The 12,975-nt window shown below is 49.8% G+C and overlaps 1 protein-coding gene across 6 annotated transcripts in view; it reads right to left on the minus strand.

Annotated features, from left to right (window-relative positions):
* GAS7 (growth arrest specific 7) overlaps positions 1 to 12,975 on the minus strand; it is a 204,920-nt gene that overhangs the window by 133,173 nt on the left and 58,772 nt on the right. The window contains exon 1 of one of the 6 annotated variants that reach the window (XM_055407074.2): positions 9,477 to 10,129. The exons of 3 other annotated variants lie outside the window; for them this stretch is intronic. In XM_055407074.2, the coding sequence (XP_055263049.2) occupies positions 9,477 to 9,719 (243 nt within the window). In that variant the 5' untranslated portion in view covers positions 9,720 to 10,129. Of the gene's footprint in view, positions 1 to 8,665; positions 8,902 to 9,476; positions 10,130 to 12,975 lie in introns of those variants that run through there. 2 more of the 6 variants (XM_055407127.2, XM_055407109.2) reach the window with 2 other exon arrangements.

A 12,975-nucleotide genomic window follows, 5' to 3' on the forward strand; every position in this document is an offset into this window, starting at 1 on the left:
TGACCCAAACCATAGCACCATTGCATTTTTTTTTTTAAAGGAAAAAAAGGCACTCCTAGGTACTTTCTCCATGGATCTCTGAATTCAGGGGCCAGCCCTCCCTCTAGAAGCCCTAAGGGATGCCAGTGGGAGTTCCTTCCTCTTTCACAGGGCAAAGGTGTACTTGCCACCAGATGCTCTCTGCTGACACCCTAAGAGATGGGGTTCCCCCTTAACAACCAAGCACACCTGACCACACTCTGTTCTCTCTAAGATTATTCCTATCAATCCTACCTCCTGGCCCCACACAGCTGAGCATCTTGGTTTCTATCTGCTTTCAGAAGATATCCCCAGCCTCCTGTCCATTCTGTGAGCTTCCAGAATCTTTGTACTAAATTTCACTTTGCTGACATCAAAGAATTGGTTTCTGAAGTTTGTGACCAAAACACCCTGTGTGACACATCACTCAACCAGCAAAAGGCAGGCGAAGCCCACAGTCCAGAGCTCTGAATTCTCCAGGATATCCCTGGGTGTGGTGTGCTCAATCACTTCAGCAGCGTCCGACTCTGTGCAACCCTATGGATTACAGCCCGCCAGGCTCCAATGTCCACTGGATTCTCCAGGCAGGAACACAAGTGGGTTGCCATTTCCTTCTCCAGGGGACTTTCCTGACCGGGGATCGAACCTCCGTCTCTTAAGCCTCTTTCATTGACAGATGGGCTCTTTACCACGAGCACCACCTGGGAAGCCAGAGGTAATGCCTCAGGGTGCTCAGCGTCACTGCTTCACCCCAGGGTGCTGGGGCACAGAATAAGAAAAGGTACTCAGTGACGCATGAAGCACACTGACATGCTTAAATTTCATCCTTCCCACAACCTGGTAATACAGGGATTTGTTGATGGCGGTGGTGGTGTTGAGTTGCTAAGTTGTGTCCGACCCTTAGTGATCCCATGGACTGCAGCCTGCCAGGCTCCTCTGTCCATGGAATTCTCTAGGCAAGAATACTGGAGTGGGTAAGTCTTTCCCTTCTCCAGGGGATCTTCCTGACCCAGGGATTGAACCCCATGCCTCCTGAACTGCAGGCAGATTCTTTACCACTGAACCACCCAGGAAGTCCAAAATAGGGATTCAGTTCAGTTCAGTTCAGTCGCTCAGTCGTGTCCGACTCTTAACCCCCCTTTATCTATGAGGACACTAAAGAGGAAGAAAAATATTTTTTCAAGGTTACACAGCTCATAAGTGACAGCGCCAGAACCTGAGCCAAATCTGTTGAAACTTTAAAGTCTGGCTCCTGTCACCTCATCAGGCTGCCGGGCCTCAAGAAAACATTCCTGCTTCTCCTGCTTTACAGTCACTGGGACTTCAACTTGGGTATCAGAGGCACAATGGGATGTTGGCTGCACCCACAAAGTAGAAGGGCTGGGGGTGGGGCAATGCATACACTGGGTCAGGACACTCACCCAGGGAAGCGTCACAGTGGATGGGGTGATGGGGTGAAGACGCTGTAGCCTTAGGGAGAACTAACGTGCCCGGGGAACCATGTGGGGACCATCCACATCCCTGAGGAGTGGAAGTAAATTCTTTCTGCTTGGAGATGAATACAATGTTCACGTTCCCACGGCAACGGAGCATGCGCACTGCTGCCCATACCTGTGAGTGAGTGACTCACGTTTTTGGCATCTCAGGAGCCCAGTCCTAAGTCATTAGCTAATCAGCGGAGAATGCTTACACTCTGCAGCAGGGAGGACGGGTAAACAGGGTCTCAGCAGGTCCCTCTGAGGCTCTGAGAGCAGGGATCACGTTTCCTTGGCTTTGGCATAGCATTTACAATACCTGGCACCATCTCTGCTCTCAAACCATCATAAGGTACCTGAATTTATTCTGGGCTCTCTACACAGAGGGGATAGGAGCAGAGTTTCAGTTAAAACCAAGTGTTAGACACTCAGTCGTGTCTGACTCTTTGTGACCCCATGGCCTCTAGCCTGCCAGGCTCCTCTGTCCATGGAATTCTCCAGGCAAGAATACTGGGGTGGGTTGTCATTCCCTTCTCTAGGGAATCTTCCCAACCCAGGGATCTAACCTGGGTCTCCCGCATTGCAGGCAGATTCTTTATCATCTGAGTCACCAGGGAAGCCCATTAAACATGATGGGAAAAGTGAATCAACTCAGGTTGCACAAGCTGATGAAATCGGTAAGAACTGTGGTCGGTGCAGAAATCCAATTTCAGACCAAAGCTTCTTCATGAATCCTGATGGGTGCGCTAATAGCTCTGCTGGGGGGTCAGGCATGATCTCAGCATGCATCAAAGCTACTTGAACTATAGAATAGATGGGGGCATGGAGTGAGAGGTTAAGAGCTGTAGCACAGATTCCCAAGAGATCCCAGTTCCAGAGGCCTTTGCAGGCAGAGGCAGCCTAGAAGCTACGAGGATCCCCTCAGACCAACCTGGAAAACCTTCAGTGGCTCCCAAATAACCAAAATGGTTCTGTCAATTTAACAAAGGACTTCCCCAAGGCACCAGCAGACACAGGGAACAGTTACACGAAAGGTCCCCCCCCAACCCCGCCACCCTCTAAACAAAAGGAACAACTGTGATTCCCACTTGGTTTTAGGAGAGTTCACTAAGAGGTTCAGGTGTGCACGGGAAAACTCACAAAAGAAACTATCCGTGAAGGGAACATCCCACCCGCCCAGACTGCAGAGGGAGCTCGGCCTGGCCTCCCCGGGTGGCTGGTGTTGTGTGTGTGTGTGTGTGGGGGGGGGGGGTGGTGTATACACAAACTGCCCCGATTTCTGCTGAGCAGGCAAATGTCTCCCGGAAGACGGGATCACCAGGGAAGAAGTGGGCCAGGATGCTTTTTGAGAGGCACTAAGTATCATCACCATGTCAACAACACTTGCCAGAAAAGGCTGATGCTGGAACTTGGCACGGACTTGTCCCTGCTTGGCAATGAGCTTGTCGGTCCCTGGGATTCAGGGAGCCAGGTGCCCATGCTGGGTGTCGACACTGCACCCAGCAGACAAGCCTTGCACACTTTAGACATTCAATAAAGATTCACTGAATCATGATGGATGATGAATGAATAACAGTGAAGAGGGCTTTCTGAATAGCTCCCTCAAACAGTTCCGAAAAGCCTTCATCATCGTGAAGAGGATGGACCCAGCAAGCCTAAGATCTCAGAAGGCAGTCAGCCCACCACCGCTGAGCTCAGAAATGATGACCCCTTTACAGCTCAGAAATGGAAGAAGGGCTGAAGTCTGAGGTCCCGGAAGTTCTGAAATCCACAGGCCCCTGATGATGTGATAGTGTTCAGTCGCTCAGATGTGTCCGACTCTTTGCGACCCCATGGGTTGTAGCCCACCAGGCTCCTCTATCCATGGGGTTTCCTAGGCAAGAATACTGGAGTGGGTTGCCATTTTCTCCTCCAGGGGACTTCCCGACCCAGGGATTGAACCCGTGTCTCCTGCATTGACAGGCGGATTCTTTACTCCTGAGCATCCTATAAAAAGAAAAGAATTGAAAATAAGAAATGCATCCACCAGTTAGGGAGTATATCCCAGAAGGAGGGGAGAGAATAAAATCCTGATGGGCTGGGTCAAAAGGGAGGCCGGGGCTTCACCCAGAGCAGATGTCCCCCACCTCGCTCTCAAGGTACAATTGCACCAGGTACAATTTCAGTAACATTAAAGAGGGTGAAGGAGAGGCTTGTGCGGCTTTAAAAAAACGGTGGGGGGGATACATTACTGAGCCAGCGAAACTGACGTTCTCTTAGGGGCACCAAGAAGGTGGGCTGGGGTTGGAAGGAGGATGGAGCAGGGGTACAAGATCCCAGGGAACTCAGCTGCTGGCAACCTCCTCACCTCTTAACAGTCCGGTACTCTGGGCCCCTAAGTTGAGTCAATGAGGGTTCAGGAGAAGGGGACCACGCGTGCCAACATGAAGCTCCCTGGCCTCTGGCCGACTCTCATTAAACCCACACAGGCTGGGCTGAGGGAGGCTCCACACGGCCCTAATTACCAAGCCTCTTTTCACAAGGCTCAGCCCAGCACTATGAAGGGACTCAAGGTAAATCCTCACCCAGTCCGGCGTCTCTAACAGAGAAATAAATCACCCTTAATGACCCAGGGCGGGCTGCCACGCATGCTATTTCTGGAGCCGTTGATTTCCACGCTGGCAGTGGGGGGACATGTGGTGTGGGCACAAAACCCCGGAGCAGGGAGGTCAAGGGCAGCACGTCTGATTTTAGAGCGGGGAGAAGCTGGGAGGATGGAGTGGAGGGGAGAGAATTAGTGGAAGTTCCCATGCCCCATTTCCCTGATCCAGACCCTGGGAGCGCCATAATGGATAGAGAAAATTGGAGCAGGAAAAATGAGATGAGGTCTGGCTGTGGCCAGGGACCTCTCCAGTCCAATCCCTCCGCACTAGAAGGGGTGGCCCCCAAATCTGGCATGGAGCTTTGCAGCCAAAGCAAAGAGGGAAACGTGTTTGGCTAAAAGGCCCTCCATGTCCTTAGGAGAAAACAAGCCACCTGCTCAAGGCAAGCACCATTCCTACCCTAAAGCCAAAAGAAATTCCTCCCACCAGTCAAAAAAAGAAGATAGTTTGGAAAAAAAAAAAATCTTTAAAGACCATGAGCTTCAAGCAGGGGATGGGCAATGAGTGTTTAAGGGTACAAGGTCTCCTCTGGGGTTGCTGAAGATGTTTTGGGACTAGACTGAGGAGATGGTCACACAATATTGCAAATACACTTAACCATCAGTGAATTTTACAGTTTAAAAGGTTAATTTTAGGTTTGGTGAATTTCATCTCAGTCTTTAAAAGAAATCATGTCGTGCCTCCAGTCCAATCTTTCCCACCTTCCTATCTCCCTCTATTCCAGACCCAGTGGAGGGCCTGTCCACTCTTGGCTGACGCGTTCTCCTCCCCACCCCACAGACACACACTTCTCAGACCCCACAGGTTTGTTCCCTGATTTTATTCGGGCCTCTGTTTAAACGTTCGCAACCGGAGACCCTTCCTGTTGACCTCATCAAAAACAGCAACTCCTATTACCCTCTATTTTGAGAATACAGAAGCTTGTTGTTGTTGTTTAGTTGCTAAGTCGTGTCCGACTCTCTATGACCCCATGGACTGTAGACCTGCCGGGGTCCTCTGTCCATGGGCTTTTCCAGGCAAGAACACTGGAATGGGTTGCCATTTTCTCCTCCAGGGGATCTTCTTGACCCAGGGATTGAACCCAAGTCTCCTGCATTGGCAGGCAGATTCTTAACCACTGGACTACCAGGGAAGTCTGATAAGCCACATTTTGCTTCAGAAACACAGGCCACTGACACCTCAAATTCAACATGTCCAAAACCAAACTCCATTCCCACCCCATCCCTGCCATATATGAGTATGTCAATGTTGTCCAGTCACTAAGTTGTGTCTGACTCTGCGACCCCGTGAACTGCAGCATGCCAGACTCCTCTGTCCCCCACTATCTCCTGGAGTTTACATGAATTCATATCCATTCAGTAGGCGATGCTATCTAACCATCTCATCCTCTGCTGCTCTCTTCTCCTTTTGCCTTCAATCTTTCCCAGCATCAGGGTCTTAATAGATAAGGGCACACGTGGCCCTGGGAGTGGACATGAGTGGACACGAGTGATGGGTCCCACGTCCCCGAGCCCTGTTTCTGAAATCGCGCTTGTGAAATAAGCCTGCTGGAGCAGATGATCTGTCCCAGAGGCCCCTTCCAGCATCACAGCCTGTGAGTCATTGGAAAAAAAGCACAGGGAGTCGGGGACCCGCCCGTCCAGTTCCCCCTCTCCCCCAGTCCCGCCCCTGTTTACCACACAGTGCCTGCCCCACCAGCCCCTGCAAAACCAGGACGCATTCCCTGGGAGCTCCAGGAAAGGTGATGCAGAAAACCCTGCTAGGTTTCCCTACACAGGCTGAAGGGGGCAGTGGGAGCAGGTTTCCAACCACTACACAGGCTGAAGGGGGCAGCTGCAGCAGGCGGGGACTTTGCATCTCTGGCTGGTGAGAAGTTTAAACTGGGTCACAGTGTCAAGTGACCTGAGAGGGGCATCTTTCCACTGGCCTGGAGTGGATCTGGCAGAGGCAGTCAGCCTCTCCGTGTGGAGGCTGGAAGTGAGGGACGAACTGGAATTCTTAACTCCTCTTCCAATTTATTTCTCCCCCAGTGTTCTTGCTCAGGTGGCCAAGTTGGATGGTCAGGCATGAAGTGAATCCTCTAACACTTCGCATACTTGCTCTACGGAATACACCTGATACCACAGGGAAGCAAGCCATCCCAGGCAGTTACAGCAGTGCCATCATGTCTGCATGTAACACTTGGTCTTGAAAAGAAAGCTTCATCTACGTGGATGGACCTAGAGATTGTCATATTGAGTGAAGTAAGTCAGAGAAGGAGAAATATTATATGACATCCCTTATATGTGGAATCTAAAAAGAAATGATACAAAGACGAACTTCCTTACAAAACAGACTCACAGGCTTAGAGAAAGAACTTACGGTCGTGGGGCGGGGGAGAATGGATTGTTAGGGAGTTTGGGATGGACACACAGCTATATTTAAATTGGATAACCTAACTGTATAGCACAGGGAACTCTGCTCAGTGTTATGTGGCAGCCTGGATGGGAGGGGAGTTTGGGGGACAATGGATACACGTCTACATATGACTCCACTGTGCACCGAAAACTACCACGACAGTGTTAATTAGCTATACCCCAACACAAAATAAAATGTTAAAAAAAAACAAAGTTGCATCTTCATGACTTTTACAAGAGTAGTCGCCCTGTGGCCAGTCCGTGTGATGGCCTCTGCCCAATCTTATTTCCTGAGAAATCTTTGTTCTCTCACAAACCAAGCATTGCTCAAACCTGACAGCTAACTTCCTCCCAAACTCACAATCAGGCTCCACTTCATACTAAAAGCCACATGATGGGGACAGGACAGGGCCAGGACTTCTCTCTTCGCTCCTGCTGGGCTGGAGGAATATTCTCAGCTTATTATTAGTCCAGCTCCTTAGCACCTTCACAGGCAACCAGGAAAAAGGGAAGAAAAGAGGCAGCTATTCCCCTCCTTGTGAGGAGTTCTGAAGGCTCAGAAGGAGGAAACGGAAACTTTACGTTAAAAGAAGTCTTGTGGGGATAATTCAGGTTTAACAGATGATGAAACAAGTGATGTATATGGTTGCTGGCAGCCTTGCCTTTTTGTGATTAATTTCATTATATTTCTAGGCCTGCAACTGGCAACCTTGCCTATTAGCACAGAGGCACAAAATCTGGCTGCTGGACTTTTCAAAAGAATGGTCCCTATCTGCCTGCCTGGCACCTCACTGCCATGTTCTCTTCTTAATATCCTTGCATGGACACGGGCACACAGAATCTCACACACAGTTAACACGAGGATCACCACTTCCCACAACCTCATTCCCCCGAGCTCCTTGCAGCTGTTGCCTTTACACCATGAGACTTTCTCCTTGATGTTGATGACATGAGCCGTTCAGTTCCCTCTCTGCCTGAGAGCTGGATCTGTCCCTCAAATGCTTTCCAGGCTCACATCAAGGATTCCATCACTGCCACGTCTCATTGGTTACCATGCCGGGTAGATTTCCATTCTTCTCCCACTGGAATCAGCTGACCTTAATTTTCCTCTGGGTACCACTCTTATTCCTTCCACAGTCCGTGGGGTTAGGATGACCCCAATTCTCAACTATGCCATCCTCGGCTCCACTGGAAAGCTGCCCAGTGATTTTCCTCTTTCCTTGGAATTACTAAGAGTTTTTAGCATCTTTCTGAAGAGGTGACTAAGCTAGAAAATGCCGCCAACATAGAGGGAAGTAAAGCCAGGAGATGAAGAGTTTTGAGGACACTGCCTTTGCCTCTTCTACTAGTTATGTTACTAATAGAATTACTAGCAAATAAGCAAATAATAATAATTAATAATAAATAATAATAACATTACTGTGTATCAGAGTATTGTGTGCTCAGTCATGTCCAACTCTCTGCAATTCCTGTCCATGGGGTTATCTTGGCAAGAAGACTGGAGTGGGTTGCCATTCCCTTCTCCAGGGGATTGTCCCAACTCAGGGATGGAACCCATGTCTACTGCACTGGCAAGCAGATTCTTTGCCAATGAGCCACCAGGGAAGCCCACTGTATACCAAATTAAACCAAAACTCAGTGGTTTCAAACAACAGACATGCGGTCTCAGTTTCTGCAGGTCAGGGATCTTGGTACAGTTTACCCAGACTTTGAGACTTAGCCAAACTTCTGAGCAGATTTCTCATAATGCTGCTACCCAGGGTCAAGTTCTCCACCTTCCCAATCTAATCCCTCTCAAGTCTAGTCAATCCACCTCCAAAGTTCATCCAGAATCCACCCAGTGCTGCCACCCCGTTCCCAGGGCACCATCACCACTCCCTGTATCATCACAATGATCTTCAAATTGGCTCTCCATCCCCTCCAACCTACTCTCTACATGGCAGCCAGAGAGAACTTAGAATATAGTCATCAGATTACATCAACCCCCTCAACCAAAGTCATCCAAAGATTTTGCACTGCTCTTTGAAAAAAGAAATCCAAACTACTTCGCCTAATTCACAAAGCAATAAAGTCTGCCCTTCTACCTACCCAATCCCTCATCATTTTATACCACATCCCCTCCAGCCACACCAACCTGCTTTGCTCTGTGCCATTCAGTGCAGTGGGGTTCGCAGTCATATGTTGCTTTTTTGAAGTTAAAACAGTGACAACCAAAACAAAATGTGAAATTCAGTTCCTAAGTATTCCCAGATACCTTCCAAGTACTGAGCTGTCACATGGGGCTGGTGGCCACATGACCAGAACAGATGACCAGGAAATGACCAGAACATTTCCATTGCTGCAGATTAAGCTTGGACCGAGCTGCTCCTTGGAGAAAGTTCGGTCCTTCCTCATGGCTTTGGCATGGGCTGTTACCTCTGCCTTTCCCCCAGCAATTCGTTCCCATGGCTGGATCCAGACATCGGCTTAAGTGGGAGGTTCCCCCACAAGCACTGATCTAAAGAAGCCACCGTTTAGTCACTTCCAACCACAGGAACCAATTTAATCCTGCACAGCATTTACCACGGGCTGAGGCCCTCCTTGTTTATTTGGGTTTGTCTGCTTATTGCCCAACTCCACCCACGCCTCCTCACCCCGAAGCAGACTTCCAACATCAGGGACCTTGTCTGGCTGGCTCACAGCATTCCGGCACCCGACACACCTGCTCAATTAGTATTAACTGATTGTTAGACCTACGCCACTCAGATTTCCTCTTAAATCACCTTTTCTCCACCTTCCCTGCCACCACCCAGCCTTCAGCCCGGCCGACTCTGCCCTATCCTAAGCCTGCAAACACTCACGGTGAATCTTGTCAAGTGCTCCTCCTGTCAGCCCAGTTCCCTGTTCCTGTCCCTTCTGGCCCCAAACAGCCTCTGCGTCCCCACAGGCGGCATGCCTGTCCCTACCTCTGCGCTGCTGTCAAGTCTTCCCCTCTGCTTGGTGCACCCTCCCTTCTTCTCCACGCAGCCGCACCTTCGCCTGCCTCCCAGGTGTGGCTCAGGTGGCGGCTGCTTCTGCAGACACGGCCCCTCCTCTGGTCTCCTCAAGCGCTTCCTGTCTGCAGCCCAGCTTCGGTGCTTACTCACGGAAGACAAGACGTTCCACCTCCCACACATACACCCCAGCCCCCAACACATGCACATTATCATCCTCAAGACGACTCCTGAGAGGGGTGCTTCTCAAACTTCACTGAGGAGCAGAGTCTATGAAGAGTTCATGAAGGGCACAAGGTCAAGGCTTATGGACACAGGATAAGATCTGGGCCTCTGGGCTTTCCCCACGATCCCCAGGTGATGCAGAGACCCAACTGTAAGCTGCACCATTTTTTTTTTAATGTATATTTGACTTACAATGTTAATTTCTGCTGTACAGCAAAGTGATAGTTATACATACATAAACATTTTCTTTTATATTCTTTTCCATTATGGTTTATCATAGGATATTAAATGTAGTCCACTATGGGGTCGCAAAGAGTCAGACACAACTGAGCAACTGAACTGAAACAACAGAGTACGACCTTGTTGCTTGTCCACCCTATATATAATAGCTTGCATTTGCTAACCCCAAACTCCCAATCCATCCCTCTCTCACCCCACTCCTTAGCAACCACTTGTCTGTTCCGTATGTCTGTGAGTCTGTTTCTCTTTCATAGATAAACTCATCTGTGTTCTATTCTAGATTCCACATATAAGTGATATATGGTATTTGTCTTCCTCTGACTTTCTTCACTTAGTATGATAATCTCTAGTCCATCCTTAAGAGTTCCTTGAACTGCAAGGTGATCAAACCAGTCAATCCTAAAGGAAATCAGTCCTGAATATTCACTGGAAGGACTGATGCTGAAGCTGAAACTCTAATACTTTGGTCACCTGATGCAAAGGACTGACTCATTGGAAAAGACCCTGATGCTGGGAAAGATTGAAGGCAGGAAGGAGGAGAAGGGGACGACAGAGGATGAGATGGTTGGATGGCATCACTGACTCAATGAACATGAGTTTGAGCAAGCTCCGGGAGCTGGTGAAGGACAGGGAAGCCTGGCATGCTGCATGCAGTCCATGGGGTCACGAAACCTCAGACAGGACTGAGCGACTGAACTGAACTGAGTCCATCCACGTTGCTGCAAATGGCATGATTTTGTTCTTTTTTATGGCTGAATCGTGTTCCATTGTGTATATGCACTACATCTTTATCTATTCGTCTGTCGACAGGCATTTAGGAGTCCATGTCTTGGCCACTGTGAACAGTGAGCTGCGCTGATTTAGAACATCAGGCCTTCAAGGAAGGGTTCAAGTCTCGACCGTTTCCACCAACAGGGAACACCGGGGAAGGGCCCAACTTGGTTAATGACGTTCTCTCACACACAAACTTGCTCTTCTATAAGTACTGAAAGCTACCCCCTGGAGCAGGCTGAAAAAAAGGCCCCCAAATGGAGCAACATCTTAATCTCTGGAACCTGCAAATGTTACCTTAAAAAGAAAAAAGGGACGTGCCAGGTGTAACTGAGCTAAGGAATTTGAGATGAGAAGGTTATCTGGCTGGACCCTAAATACACTCACAAGGGTCCTTATAAGAAGGAGACAAGGTCAAAGAGGGAAGGAAGCCAACGTGAGGCCAGAAATGGGGAGGAGAAGCAACAGGACATGCAGCCCTGAGTCCTGGAAGGAGCTTCTAGAAGATGGAAAAAGAAAGGAATGGATGCCCGCCCCCGTATCCCCTAGGAGAAGCCAGTCTTGGGACACTGATTTTAACCTCATGACTCATCTCAGACTTTGGCTCTTCAGATCCATGGAAGGGAATGTGAAACTTCTACATTTGAGGTGAGAGAAAACTAACACCTCCTTTTCTATAACAGGGCGAGGTAAAGTTCTAAGTGCCCAAGGATCATGATTTTCTGCTGATTTCATTATTGAAAAGACAACATGAGACGCTCCATTTGAACAGGGCTGGCTTGTTCTGTTCACACCAGTGCCCACAAGGCCGAGATCAGGGTCTGCCATGGACATCAAAATTCCTCAAGGCCGGCCCATCGGTGAAAGGAGGCAGGAAGGCGTTTTAAAAAACAAACAAAAGATGCTCTTTCCATTGATTTACTGTTACAGGGTTTAAAAAAAACAGCAGCAGCAGCAAGATGAAGAAGAGGAAGCCATCACAGTGTGAAGGGAAGTAAAGACAGATGTACATTTGCAAACATCTGCACGATCTCCTCCACACCCACAAGAAAGTGATAACTTGCTCACTTCTGGGAGGTGAACTGAAAGGCAGAGGACAGGGGTAAGAGGTAGGCCAATGTTCACTCTTGTTTCGTGCTTATCAAACATCAGCATTCATCTGTATATGACAGATTCAGTAAGAATAAAACTAACAAAGATACATTCCTGGGATTTGCACTCAACAAAGAGTTTAAAACCTTCCCCATGCACCTCCTTCTGCATGAATGCTACAGCCTTGGCGGGAAGACTGCACCTGCCAGGTGAGCAGGCCCAGGGGACCAGCTGCGCAGCAAGCAGCCTCGAGTCAACCCCCTGGCCCTCCCGGTGCCACGGACAGCCCGTCCGCTCCCCTGTGGTCCAGGGCCTCCGAGGAGGAAGAGGAGGAGCTCCTTAAACCCTGGGCCTCAGCAAACCCAGGCTGTGTTCCAGCCCTGGGAGTGATCAGGGCTGCTCCAGCCCCTGCCTAAGTCCTGGTTTCTGGGTCCATTTCTGACCAGGGTGCCACCCTACCCCAGGGCGCCCACCGCCACAGAGATGATGCCCCGCCAGCCTCTCAAGCTAGGGGAGCAAATGCAAGTGGGTTCCACGGCTGCGTCCGATAATCACTATGGACACCAGCCCGTATCAGGTCTGCGTCCAATTAGCCACCCCCACAACAACACCATGGCAACGAAGGTAATATTATTGTTCCACGAAGAGAGAGAGAAACACACACACACACAATGTGCTGTGCGGCAGCTTTCACAGCCACAGAGTTATCACTTCTCCACGCCCTGTGACTTGTGCCTCTTACTTCCCGACGACAACGCAGCTCCTCTGATGGGAAGTCACAGGCTCGGGCAATTACTTCTTCGCACCCTCCACGCTGTGCACCCTTCACAGGAAACAGCACGAGTCCCGGGCAAGCCGAGTGCAGGGGCTGCGAGCCTCCCTCCCTCTGCCTCCTCCAGGAGGCAAGGAGGCTGGCCAGAGGCAGGATGGCCTCCAGGTAAAGCTCCAAGCTGCCCTCTGGCTGGCTGGCTGGCTAGCAGGCTTCTCCATGCCAGACCCAAGCGGGGCGCTGGGGTTTTGGTGGCTGCAGCCCTGAGCCACACACTAATCTTCAGACCCAAATGTGGAAAGCATTAACCCAAATGGAAAGACATAAATCAGGAGGGGAGCTGATGGCACCGAGGAAAACAACTCTGCTCAGAGA

The sequence above is a fragment of the Moschus berezovskii genome, chromosome 20 (assembly GCF_049115385.1).
Source record: "Moschus berezovskii isolate FMDL1 chromosome 20, NW_MosBer_1.0, whole genome shotgun sequence".
In the NCBI taxonomy this organism is placed as follows: domain Eukaryota; kingdom Metazoa; phylum Chordata; class Mammalia; order Artiodactyla; family Moschidae; genus Moschus; species Moschus berezovskii.